The sequence below is a fragment of the Oncorhynchus mykiss genome, chromosome 2 (genome assembly GCF_013265735.2).
Source record: "Oncorhynchus mykiss isolate Arlee chromosome 2, USDA_OmykA_1.1, whole genome shotgun sequence".
In the NCBI taxonomy this organism is placed as follows: domain Eukaryota; kingdom Metazoa; phylum Chordata; class Actinopteri; order Salmoniformes; family Salmonidae; genus Oncorhynchus; species Oncorhynchus mykiss.
Genome location: NC_048566.1, coordinates 86486896 through 86500855, shown reverse-complemented (window position 1 = coordinate 86500855; position 13960 = coordinate 86486896). Strand labels below are relative to the sequence as shown.

General features: G+C 42.2%; 1 protein-coding gene across 24 annotated transcripts in view; it reads right to left on the bottom strand.

Annotated features, from left to right (window-relative positions):
- LOC110498438 (CCR4-NOT transcription complex subunit 1) overlaps positions 1 to 13960 on the bottom strand; it is a 39328-nt gene that overhangs the window by 19747 nt on the left and 5621 nt on the right. For 17 of the 24 annotated variants that reach the window (XM_021575058.2, XM_021575151.2, XM_021575108.2 and 14 more), the window contains exons 7-15: positions 10501 to 10704; positions 10198 to 10366; positions 9952 to 10078; positions 9727 to 9837; positions 9468 to 9638; positions 9201 to 9328; positions 8729 to 9089; positions 1126 to 1257; positions 862 to 1013 (exon numbers count right to left, since the gene is read on the bottom strand). In XM_021575058.2, coding sequence (XP_021430733.2) covers positions 862 to 1013; positions 1126 to 1257; positions 8729 to 9089; positions 9201 to 9328; positions 9468 to 9638; positions 9727 to 9837; positions 9952 to 10078; positions 10198 to 10366; positions 10501 to 10704 — 1555 coding nt within the window. The remainder of the gene's footprint in view (positions 1 to 861; positions 1014 to 1125; positions 1258 to 8728; positions 9090 to 9200; positions 9329 to 9467; positions 9639 to 9726; positions 9838 to 9951; positions 10079 to 10197; positions 10367 to 10500; positions 10705 to 13960) is intronic. The other 7 variants (XM_021575072.2, XM_021575206.2, XM_021575199.2 and 4 more) reach the window with 1 other exon arrangement.

Genomic DNA, 13960 nt, shown 5'->3' with positions numbered 1-13960 from the left:
AGGCCTGTATTCTGGGGCGGGATCGATTTGGAGGTGGAGGGTCCATCATGGTCTGGGGCGGTGTTGTCACAGCATCATCGAACTGAGCTTGTGGTCATTGCAAGCAATCTCAACACAATGCGTTACAGGGAAGACATCCTCCTCTCTCATGTGGTACCCTTCCTGCAGGCTCATCCTGACATGACCCTCCAGCATGACAATGTCACCAGCCATACTGCTCATTCTGTGCGTGACTTCCTGCAAGATAAGAATGTCAGTGTTCCGCCACAGCCAGCGAAGAGCACGGAGCTCAATCCCATTGAACACGCCCGGGACCTGTTGGATCAGAGCCGTTCCCCCCAGAAATGTCCGGGAACTTGCAGGTGCCTTGTTGGAAGAGTGGGGTAACATCTCACAGTAAGAACTGGCAAACCTGGTACAGTCTATGAGGTGGAGATGCACTGCATTACTTAATGCAGCTGATGGTCACACCAGATACAGACTTACTTTTGATTTTGACCCCCCACCCCCTTTGTTCAGGGACACATTACATTTCTGTTAATCACATGTCTGCAGAACTTGTTCAGTTTATGTCTCAGTTGTTGAATCTTTTTATGTTCATTGAAATATTTACACATGTTAAGTTTGCTGAAAATAAACGCAGTTGACAGTGAGAGGACGTTTTATAAAAAATAAAACACTTCTAGATGAATATGATCATTGTAGATAATACAAGATAAGTTGAAATTAAATGAATTATGAAACTAGACCTTAAAGCACCATACAACATGACTGAGTAATGAAAGAGCAAATTTGATCATAGGCCCCATAATTCGCAAGGAGATTCCTGCAAAAATATTATTTGAAGATAGGTAAACCCACCCTGCACAGGACTGCAGACAACCCAGCATGGTAGCCATCGTTTCAGGGGGAAGGAGGGCGCTTTTGGGTTGGTCTTTTTCTAGGGCCAGACCACCAATGATAGAGGGACAACGTCTCTTCAGGAACGTAACACACGCCTGGATGAAGGGCTCCTAGAACAGCAAACAGGTCAATGACTCATGTACTAGATCCCTATAACTTCTTATAGCAAAGTGTATGCATGTATAGTGCTTGTAATTGCTGTAAATTAAAGGCTCAACTCACACCACTCACCCCATGCTCTCGGATTTTGTCAGTCAGCCATTTGTCAAGTTTGAGGTATTCACGGCGAGAGGCAAGTGCAGCAAGGTCGATAACGAAGGCAAATGGAGTACCATTAAGCAGCATAGATAGAGACTGAAAAACAAGAGGAACAGTTTGGATATTGCAAAAAAAACATTTGCCCAAAGTAGCCGTATATAGCATACAAAATCAAAAATGTATCTTTTGACCAATGGGTAAAATGGGTTAATTATGTAGATAATCAAAAAAAAAAAGAAAAAAAAGTGACATGAGGTTGGGACCATCATAATCCATTCAAAACTTAATGGAGTTTCTACCCTTGTAGGATGGTCAAAATTAGGGCAACTAAATCAATGAAGGCCAGAGAAAGAAAAAGGTAATAAATCAAGAAAATTGCATTGCATCAGTAAGGCTGGATTGTGTGCGAGGATTAACCTGTTTGGGCTACGGGGCTGCATTTTCACTTTTGGATGAAAAGCATGCCCAGAGTAAACTGCCCTTTCTGATTCCAGAAAATCACATTGTAGAATTTTTAATGAATTTATTTGCAAATTATGGTGGAAAATAAACTTTTGTTATTGACCAAATACTTATTTATTTTCCACCATAATTTGCAAATAAATTCATTAAAAATTCTACAATGTGATTTTCTGGATTTTTTTTCTTCTCGTTTTGTCTGTCATAGTTAAAGTGTACCTATGATGACAATTACAGGCCTCATCTTTTTAAGTGGGATAACTTGCACAATTGGTGGCTGACTAAATAATTTTTTGCCCCACTGTATATGCATATTATTAGTCGTATTGGATAGAAAACACTGAAGTTTCTAAAAAACAGTTTGAATGATGTCTGAGTATAACAGAACTCCCATGGCAGGCAAAAACCTGAAAAAATCCAAACAGGAAGTGGGAAATCCGAGGTTTGTAGTTTTTCAACTCAGCCCCTATTGAAGATAGTGGGATATTGGTTGTTGCACTTCCTAAGGCTTCCACTAGATGTCAACTGTCTTTAGAATGTTGTTTGATGCTTCTACTATGAAGGGTGGCTGAATGAGAGGGGAATGAGTCAGAGGTCTGCCAGAAGTCACAAGCTCAGTCACGCGCATTCACATGAGGTAGCTCCAGTTCAATTGCTTTTCTACAGACAGTGGAATTCTCCGGTTGGAACATTATTAAACATTTATGATAAAAACATCCTAAAGATTGATTCTATACATCGTTTGATGTGTTTCTACGACCAGTAATATAACTTTTGGGAATTTTAGTCCTACCTTTCCGCTGGATGTTGCATGCGCATTTCGACTAACAAGAGGTATATGGACATAAATGAACTTTATAGATCAAATCAAACATTTGTGGAACTGGGTGCATTCTGATGAGGATCATCAAAGGTAAGTTAATATTTATAATGCTATTTCTGACTAATGTTGACTGCGCAACATGGCGGATATCTCTTTTGGCTGGTTTGGGCTCTGAGCTCCGTACTCAGATTATTGCATGGTATGCTTTTTCCGTAAAGTTCTTTTGAAATCTGACACCGCGGTTGCATTAAGGAGAAGTATATCTAAAGTTCCATGCGTAAGTTGTAATTTCATCAACGTTTATAATGAGTATTTCTGTAAATTGATGTGGCTCTCTGCAAAATCACCACATGTTTTGGAAGCAAAACATTACTGAACATAACATGCCAATGTAAAATTAGATTTTTGGATATAAATATGAACTTCACCAAACAAAACATACATGTACTGTAACATGAAGTCCTATGAGTGTCATCTGATGAAGATCAAAGGTTAGTGATTCATTTTCATCACTATTTGTGTTTTTTGTGACTCCTCTTTGGCTGGAAAAATGGCTGGGTTTTTCTGTGACTTGTTGGTGACCTAACAATCGTTTGTGGAGCTTTCGCTGTAAAGCATTTTTGAAACCAGACACTGTGGCTGGATTAACCTGTTGTGACTAGGGGGCAGTATTTTCATTTTTGGAAAAATAACATTCCCAAAGTAAACGGGATATTTTGTCAGGACAAGATGCTAGAATATGCATATAATTGATAGCTTAGGATAGAAAACACTAAAGTTTCCAAAACTGTAAAAATATTGTCTGAGTATAACAGAACTGATATTGCAGACGAAAGCCTGAGAAAAATCCAATCCGGAAGTGACTCATGTTTTGAAAGCTCTGCGTTCCAATGCGTCCCTATTGAGTAGTGAATGGGCTATCAACCAGATTACTTTTTCGACGTATTCACCAAGGTGTCTACAGCATTGTGACGTAGTTTTACGCCTTTATGTTGAAGAATACCCGTAAGCGGCAACATTGTGTAAGTGGTCACCTGATGGCTCTGAGTGATTCTCGCGTAAAATACAGAGGAAGCCATTTTTCCTTTCGCTCCTACTGAAAAACCAATTGTCCCGGTGGATATATTACCGAATAGATATTTGAAAAACACCTTGAGGATTGATTATAAACAACGTTTGCCATGTTTCTGTCGATATTATGGAGCTAATTTTGAATATTTTCCGGAGTTTGTGACAGCAATTTCCGGTCGATTTCTCAGCCAAAAGTGAACAACAAACAGAGCTATTTCGCCTACAAAAATAATATTTTGGGGAAAAAGGAACATTTGCCATCTAACTGGGAGTCTCGTGAGTGAAAACATCCGAAGCTCATCAAAAGGTAAACTATTTAATTTGATTGCTTTTCTGATTTGTGACCAAGTTACCTGCTGCTAGCTGGACATAATGCTATGCTAGGCTATCGATAAACTTACAAATGCTTGTCTTGCTTAGGCTGTAAACATATTTTGAAAAGCTGAGAGATGACAGGGTGATTAACCTCTTGAAACTGTTGGCAGTATTTCATTTTTGGATGAAAAACATTCTCGTTTTAAACAAGATATTTTGTCACGAAAAGATGCTCGACTATGCATATAATTGACAGCTTTGGAAAGAAAACACTGACGTTTCCAAAACTGCAAAGATATTATCTGTGAGTGCCACAGAACTGATGCTACAGGTGAAACCAAGATTACATTTCAAACAGGAAATGCCCCAGATTTTGGAGGCGCTGTGTTCCAATGTCTCCTTATATGGCTGTGAATGCGCAAGGAATGGGCCTACACTGTCGTTTCCCCAAGGTGTTTGCAGCATTGTGATGTATTTTACCATTTGGTTCAGAGGAGAAACCAAACGGCCACGCGTGATTTATCATCGAATAGATATGTGAAAAACACCTTGAGGATTGATTCTAAACAACGTTTGCCATGTTTGTCGATATTATGGAGTTAATTTGGAAAAAAGTTTGCCGTTGTAATGACTGAATTTTCGGGTTTTTTTCTCAGCCAAACGTGATGAACAAAACGGAGCGATTTCTCCTACACAAATAATCTTTTTGGAAAAACTGAACATTTGCTATCTAACTGAGTCTACTCATTGAAAACATCCGAAGTTCTTCAAAGGTAAATTATTTTATTTGAATGCTTTTGTTGTGAAAATGTTGCCTGCCGAATGCTAGGCTTAATGCTATGCTAGCTATCAATACTCTTACACAAATGCTTGTGTAGCTATGGTTGAAAAGCATTTTTTGAAAATCTGAGATGACAGTGTTGTTAACAAAAGGCTAAGCTTGTGAGCCAATATATTTATTTCATTTGCGATTTTCATGAATAGTTAACGTTGCGTAATGGTAATAAGCTTGAGGCTATAATTACGCTTCCGGATACGGGTTTGCTCGTCACAACAGGTTAACAAAAGGCTAAGCTGTGTTTCCATATATTTCACTTGTGATTTTCATGAATAGGAATATTTTCTAGTAATATTTATGTCCGTTGCGTTATGCTAATTAGTGTCAGTCGATGATTACGCTCCCGGATCCGGAATGGGTAGTATCAAGAAGTCACTCCAGACCTGACTGCCCTCAACCAGCACAAAAACATCCTGTGGCGGACTGCAATAGCATCGAATAGTCCCCGCGATATGCAACTGTTCAGGCAGTCAGTCAGGAAAGCTAAGGCCAGCTTCTTCAGGCAGAAATTTGCATCCTGTAGCTCCAACTCCAAAAAGTTCTGGGACACTGTGAAGCCCATGGAGAACAAGAGCACCTCCTCCCAGCTGCCCACTGCACTGAGGCTAGGTAACACGGTCACCACCGATAAATCCATGATTATCGAAAACTTCAACAAGCATTTCTCAACGGCTGGCCATGCCTTCCGCCTGGCTACTCCCAACCTCGGCCAACAGCTCCGCCCCCCCCGCAGCTACTCGCCCAAGCCTCTCCAGGTTCTCCTTTACCCAAATCCAGATGTTCTGAAAGAGCTGCAAAACCTGGACCTGTACAAATCAGCTGGGCTTGGCAATCTGGACCCTCTATTTCTGAAACTATCCGCCGCCATTGTCGCAACCCCTATTACCAGCCTGTTCAACCTCTCTTTCATATCGCCTGAGATCCCCAAGGATTGGAAAGCTGCCGCAGTCATCCCCCTCTTCAAAGGGGGAGACACCCTGGACCCAAACTGTTACAGACCTATATCCATCCTGCCCTGCCTATCTAAGGTCTTCGAAAGCCAAGTCAACAAACAGGTCACTGACCATCTCGAATCCCACCGTACCTTCTCCGCTGTGCAATCTGGTTTCTGAGCCGGTCACGGGTGCACATCAGCCACGCTCAAGGTACTAAACGATATCATAACCGCCATCGATAAAAGACAGTACTGTGCAGCCGTCTTCATCGACCTTGCCAAGGCTTTCGACTCTGTCAATCACCATATTCTTATCGGCAGACTCAGTAGCCTCGGTTTTTCTGATGACTGCCTTGCCTGGTTCACCAACTACTTTGCAGACAGAGTTCAGTGTGTCAAATCGGAGGGCATGCTGTCCGGTCCTCTGGCAGTCTCTATGGGGGTGCCACAGGGTTCAATTCTCAGGCCAACTCTTTTCTCTGTATATATCAATGATGTTGCTCTTGCTGCGGGCGATTCCCTGATCCACCTCTACGCAGGCGACACCATTCTATATACTTCCGGCCCGTCCTTGGACACTGTGCTATCTAACCTCCAAACGAGTTTCAATGCCATACAGCACTCCTTCCGTGGCCTCCAACTGCTCTTAAACGCTAGTAAAACCAAATGCATGCTTTTCAACCGTTCGCTGCCTGCACCCGCACGCCTGACTAGCATCACCACCCTGGATGGTTCCGACCTAGAATATGTGGACATCTATAAGTACCTAGGTGTCTGGCTAGACTGTAAACTCTCCTTCCAGACTAATATCAAACATCTCCAATCGAAAATCAAATCTAGAGTCGGCTTTCTATTCCGCAACAAAGCCTCCTTCACTCACGCCGCCAAACTTACCCTAGTAAAACTGACTATCCTACCGATCCTCGACTTTGGCGATGTCATCTACAAAATTGCTTCCAACACTCTACTCAGCAAACTGGATGCAGTTTATCACAGTGCCATCCGTTTTGTCACTAAAGCACCTTATACCACCCACCACTGCGACCTGTATGCTCTAGTCGGCTGGCCCTCGCTACATATTCGTCGCCAGATCCACTGGCTCCAGGTCATCTACAAGTCTATGCTAGGTAAAGCTCCGCCTTATCTCAGTTCACTGGTCACGATGGCAACACCCACCCGTAACACGCGCTCCAACAGGTGTATCTCACTGATCATCCCTAAAGCCAACACCTCATTTGGCCGCCTTTCGTTCCAGTTCTCTGCTGCCTGTGACTGGAACGAATTGCAAAAATCGCTGAAGTTGGAGACTTTTATCTCCCTTACCAACTTCAAACATCTGCTATCTGAGCAGCTAACCGATCGCTGCAGCTGTACAGGCTATCGGTAAATAGCCCACCCATTTTTACCTACCTCATCCCCATACTGTTTTTATTTATTTACTTTTCTGCTATTTTGCACACCAATATCTCTACCTGTACATGACCATCTGATCATTTATCACTCCAGCGTTAATCTCCAAAATTGTAATTATTCGCCTACCTCATGCCTTTTGCACACAATATAGACTCTCCTTTTTTTCTACTGTGTTATTGACTTGTTAATTGTTTACTCCATGTGTAACTCTGTGTTGTCTGTTCACACTGCTATGCTTTATCTTGGCCAGGTCGCAGTTGCAAATGAGAACTTGTTCTCAACTAGCCTACCTGGTTAAATAAAGGTGAAATAAAATGATAAAATTATCTTTAAAATGGTGCCTAATACTTGTATGTTTGAGAAATTTGATTTATGAGATCTGTTGATTTGTATTTGGCACCCTGCAATTTCATTGGCTGCTGGCGCTAGCGGAACCCTGTTCCCAGACAGGTTAATCAGCATGATCATTACACAGGTGCACCTTGTGATGGAAACAATAAAAAAGGCACCTAAAATGTGCAATGTCTCAAGTTGAAGGAGCATCCAATTGGCATGCTGACTGCAGGAATGTCCACCAGAGCTGTTGACAGAGAATTGAATGTTCATTTCTCTACCATAACACACCCCCATAATTTTGGAGAATATGGCAGTATGCCCAACTGGCCTCACAACCGCAGACCACGTGTTACCACGCCAGTCCAGGACCTCCACATCCGGCTTCTTCACATGCGGGATAGTCAGACCAGCCACCCAATTATACTGATGGGCCTATGCCCTCCCAGGCCCACCCATGAAATTCATAGATTAGGGCCTAATGAATTTGTTTGTTGATTGATTTCCTTATATGAATGAACTGTAACTCTGTAAATCTTTGAAATTATTGCATTTATATTTTTGTTCATTAAACTTCCCCAGTCAGATGAACTTGTGGATACCATTTGTATATGTCCGTGTACAGTATGAAGAAAGTTGGAGGTAGTTTCGCAAGCCTAGGCTAACTAGTGTTAGCACAATGACATTGTATCTGCGAGCTGACAATGCTATTTTCCTGAATTCCCCCCCCCCTCTGGTCTCCACTGATTTAGTCACCCTAATTTCAACCATCCTACAAGGGTAAAAACAATTGAGGTAAGAGATATTAATTTTTAGACATGGCATGACATGTAGTACTTTCATATTTTAGTATACACTGTTCCTATTCATGTGAAGTTCCTGTAATTTTTTAAAGACTTCTCACAAAAACAAGAGTATCTATGAAATGTCAACAGAGCACTGAGTGTACCCCAAGCTTTTTATTTTCAAAACCTTTACATTTATTTCAGCTCGGGTCATGCTAATTTTGCGACCCGCAGAAACAACTTGGAAGACGAGGACCACAAAATATAAAATCCTCAAACGTTTAGGCGATAAAGCTGCACCAATCCTTCAACAGAGCTTATTATTGGATGTATTAGGTTACAATACCCGACTTTTTAAATTTAATGTTAACGATATGTTAGGGAAACACCAGGCTCAGAACAACTCAGAACATGAAGAATCAATCGTCTTGGTAAAAATGTATTTTATAACATAAGCAAGTGAAATGCCATCAACAAAATGCATTTTAACAAAATGCGTTTTAACCCACTGGGCAGAATGGGTGAACACCATACCTTCACAAAACTATACCACATTTCCTGAAAAAAAAACAAAAAAAACATGGATCCCTCCCTACCTTCAAGTCCTGGGCCACATCCAGGATGCGGGACAGCTTTGCCTGGTCGTACTGCTCCCCTCTCATGTACCACTCAGCCATAGAGTGCATGATCAGCTGACGGATAGAGGGGGACTGGCCCTGTCCATGCCAGGCGTAGTGTAAGATGATAGCAGAGTTGGGGTGGTTGCCCAGGAAGATTGGCATGAGGGTGGAGATGAGCTCGTGGCGCAGGGTGTGCCAGGAGGTGCTTATCTGCAGCAGCGCCAGCACCAGCATGTCAGGACAGTGCTTGATGGGGAAGCTGAAGAGCTGCTTTACCTGCTCGTACTGGCCCACCTCAGAGAGGCGCAGGAGGCTTTCCACCAGGTCCAGGCTCTTCCTGTGAGGCGATAATCACAAATAAAGTATATCAAATGGCATGACATTGTTCTAATAATTAATGTAAAGGAGTACTTGGTATTGTGGAGGTCAGGAGAACTGTTTTACGTACCAGGTGGCTATCTCTCGATTATCGTCCTCAGGTGGGGCCTTCAGTATGTCAATTGCTACGGTGTGGCAGGGGTAGTCAGCAAAGCAGAACACATCTGGGCTCATGAGGGAGTGCTGGATGAATGACAGCTGGAAGAGAGTGATAATGGTCATGAGGGCTGAAGAGAGGAGTTCATTGATGTGAATGAAGGAGTTTGTTACCGCCGGAAATAAGACCAAAGTGTTGTGTCTTGTCATTTACATAAACCTGGCCCATTCTCCTCCTTACCTGTCCTTCAGCATGCTTCCAGGGCCGGTAGATTAGGTCGACCGGGAACACCTCCATGCCCAGGCCCCTCTGGATCCCATACACCACCATCTGCAGTCCCTTGCTGTCCCGGATTATGAAGCCAGGGTGGTCAAGCTCATAGGTCACCTCTTTAAAGTTCAGATTGGGGTTCTAAAATATAAAAAGGACATTCTGTACAAAGTGCAAGACATGAATGGCCAACTGAAGGGGAATAACATGTAATTCCACTATAACTTACAACTTCTTTGACCACATCAATTAGAACTTCTACATTCCAGGTGTGCGCCTGAGAGCCATCACTTTTGTCCTTTCCATCGCTCCAAATGCCACTGCCCGGAGCCGAGATGGACTGAGGAAGAAAAAAGAAAAACAATTGTATACTTAGAGCGCAATGTCATTTAATTACATTTTTAATTTTTTTTTTAACAGAGCTTCAGTAAGTTACCATCAGGTCAACCCTCACCTGTAGGGGGATTCCATCAGACAAGCCAGAGTGGGTGCGAGCCATCATCCCCAGGACCCTGGCCACCTGGCTGGCAGTAACCTCTCGCACCCCATACTGTAGGATTATGTTGCGGCATTCATCGAGGCTTAGAATGAAAGACAGACAATACATTAACAGGGGTAACGGACATTTAATTCCTTAGTGGTCATGCATGACATCAAAAACTATTTGTAATTTGCATTTCAGTTGCTAAATATCAGTCACCTTGCACAAAAGCCATAGCCAACTTCCTGCATGAACTCTGCGAGAGAACTCTCCATCATGGTCTTGGCTAACTCTCCCGAGTCTGGCAGAATCCTGTCCATCAGAATGTCCCGTTTTTCAGGGTATAGAAGTGGTGCGAGCACCACAGGGCAGCGCTCCTGCGGGAAATCTGAACCAGAATATTTAATTAATGGGAAAACATGTACAAAACGACCAGATTGTTGTGAATTAAGGAATCAGAGTTTGTGTTACTTCTGGAAATAATTAACATTTCCTTTCAAGTAGTGCGTCTATGCCCCTCACCTCTGCACAGTGTCTTGAGGAACGCGTCAATCTGCTCTTGTCCGACCCCGCTGGCTCCCTTCTGTCCAAAAAGAAGATGAGAGAGGAGCAGGTGCAGGACCTCTATGGCAATATCTTGGAAGCCACCTTCCTGGTTTCCTCCAAGGTCCGCGTCCACGTACGAGCGGAGGAGGTCCGGGAGCCTTTGTTTGACGAACTGCGCGGCTAAAGACAAATGGGGAAATATTTCAAATAAATACTTGTATAAGGATGAAATTGTCACCGGTTTCACGATAAACCACTGTATAAAACCCGACGATTAGTATTACCGTTTTACATTTTAATCAATAAAACCATGTTTGATTACCACGGATTGAAAAATTCATGGTAAATTCTGTCCTGCATCAACCAAAGTTAGCAACAGCCTTACGCAGGCACAGCATGCAACATGGGTTTTGTTTTGTGTGAAAACATGGCAGAAGGCAGTGACAGCGCTCGGCAGATTTTTCAGCCTTCTAAGAGGACCAAACCTGTGTGGTAGTATTTGGGGTTTCACAAGAGTGCTGAGGGAAGCTTAATCGAAGATGGTCACACTATCTGCAGAACATGCAAGGGACTGCAGATGGTGGTGTATGGGATCCAGAGGGGCCTGGGGGTGTTCCCTGTCGACCTAATCTACCGGCCCTGGAAGCATGCTGAGGGACAGGTAAGGAGGAGAATGGGTCAGGTTGGGAGGAGATTGGGCCAGGTTTATGTAAATGTCAAGACACTTAACACTTGTCTTATTTCCAGAGGTAACAAACTCCTTCATTCACATCAATGAACTCCTCTCCTCAGCCCTCATGACCATTATCACTCTCTTCCAGCTGTCATTCATCCAGCACTCCCTCATGAGCCCAGATGTGTTCTGCTTTGCTGACTACCCCTGCCACACTGTAGCAATTGACATACTGAAGGCCCCACCTGAGGACGTTAATCGAGAGATAGCCACCTGGTACGTAAATGACCTACACAATACCAGGTACTCCTTTACATTAACACTTCATAACTCTTGAGTCATCTTCATGACCACCAACCACTACTACTTTATAGCGAATACAAGCAAAGTTAACTTTTAGCTCAATGCATGATGTGGGGGAAAACGTCATGGTTTGTCTGTAACTTGCTAATAGCTTGTCAATAATGTAAACTGAAGCTTTCAGTGCTAACTACCCTTGTAAAAACACTACACGTTCTGCTGCTGTATGCGTCATGTGTCTGCAGACTACTCGCCCATTGCACACGATAACATGTTATGTAGTCACACAACCAATCTATTTTGTTAATTTAAAATCTGTCAGTCGTCGACTTGGTTGTAAAGGTGTTCCAACAGGAGAAACACTTTAGACTCCTATAAAAGACTCCATTATTTCTGTCAAATGTTGGGCTCATTGCAATTACCATCACCGTCTTAAAAACTTCTTATGGATAGGTGGGATGGTAGTGTCCCACCTGGCCAACATCCGGTAAAATGGCAGAGTGCCAAATTCGAATTACTATAAATATTAATCTTTCAGGAAATCACAAGTGCAATACATCAAAATAAAGCGTAACTTGTTGTTAATCCAGCCAAGGTGTCAGATTTCAAAAAGGCTTTACGGCAAAAGCAAACCATGCGATTATCTGAGGACAGCGTCCAGCACATAAATGCATAAATCATTTTCGACCAGGGAGTTGCGACACAAAAGTCAGAAATAGCGATATAATATATGCCTTACCGTTGAAGATCTTCTGTTGGCACTCCAAAAGGTCAGTTACATTACAAATGGTCCTTTTGTTCGATAAATTCCTTCTTTATATCCATAACTCAGTTTATCCACTCGGTTTCCCTCCGTCAAAATGCATACAAAATGAATCCCAAGCGTTACCAATAAACTTATCCAAACAAGTCAATCAACGTTTGTAATCTATCCTTAGGTACCCTAATACGCAAATAAACAATAAAATTTAAGATGGAGAATCATTAGTCTTTACCGAAGATAAACAAAAAGAACGCACTCTCTCGGCCATGCGCTTGGAAACACAACAGACAAAATGGGAGCCACTTAGAAAAACTACAACTTCTCCCTCATTTTCCCCCCCAAAAAACAGCACAAAACTCTTTCTAAAGACTCTTGACATCTAGTGGAAGCCCTAGGAACTGCAATAGGGGACGATTTCGCACTATTATAAAAGTGCCAGACATTGAAATCAGTGGTATGCTGAATTTGTTTTATTTTTAAGGTTTGTCCTCTGGGTTTAGCCTGCCATTTCAGTTTACTCACAGACATTATTTTAACAGTTTTAGAACAGTTTTCTAGCCACATCTACCAATTATATTCATATCCTAGCTTCTGGGCCTGAGTAGCAGGTAGTTTACTTTGGGCACGCTTTTTATCCGGATGTCAAAATACTGCCCCCTATGCCAAAGTTAAGACTCATTTGTATTTCTGTAAATTGCGCATGGGGCCATTGCATATACTCAAATGCAACACAGAAGATATACACAGTCTTAAGTGAATAATAATAAAAACGCCAATAATAATAATGACTACATTTACTATTCCCTTGTTAACAGAGTGGGCGTGCAGCAGGCAAACCCAGTGATGCACCTGGTCCCTCATCTAGTTGACACAGACAATCGAGCAAGCATTTAAAAAGGCAGGGTGCTTATGCACCCACATCAAAAAAATGCTCAAGACCTCACTCCAGCCCTTTCATATTACATTGCCACGGACATGGTGCCACTTCAAATTGTTGAGAGGCTTGGCTTTCTGGGGCAGATAAAGGTTGCCGTGCCTCACTACAAAGTGAGTGCTGCTAATTTAGCTGTTTATTTGATTTGCTTACTTAAGGCTGTGTTCATTTAAACCTGCACTAGGGAAGCTTACTTCATCGCCACATGGTGCAATTTTTAATGTTATTATTTTAAAGTTTATGCACACAAAAAGTACATAGTCCATAGCTAATTGTATTTGTTGTTTTCAATATAAAACTTGGTGAAATGATTTCAGTATGTGTATCAGTACTTTTTGAACATTTCCAGCACATTTTAACAATAGCGCAATAATACTGATAAGTGATAATTTGTCACTATAATTGTGATATGAAATGTTCATACCGTTTCATCTCTAGACTTGTATAACGGATGTCAAGCTTCTTGCTTAGAGAGTACGGCTTCCTCCTGATTCAGCTCAGAGGCTTGAACACAGGACCTCTGCCTTTTTAGCACACGTGACTTGCCCTTGCGAAGCATTTTTTTTAACAGTTGTGCCACGCGAAAAGCTAGCTATTTTTCAGCCCATGTAGGGACACATCAGGTTATGGAGTGAGTTTCACACATTTCCATGTGCTACACTTGGACACCTTGATAACAGAATAGCTCATGTGACCCCTCCATACAGATAAAACATTGTGTGGTTTCAAATCAGCAGGTATAGTCAAATGATTAAATATAAAACTG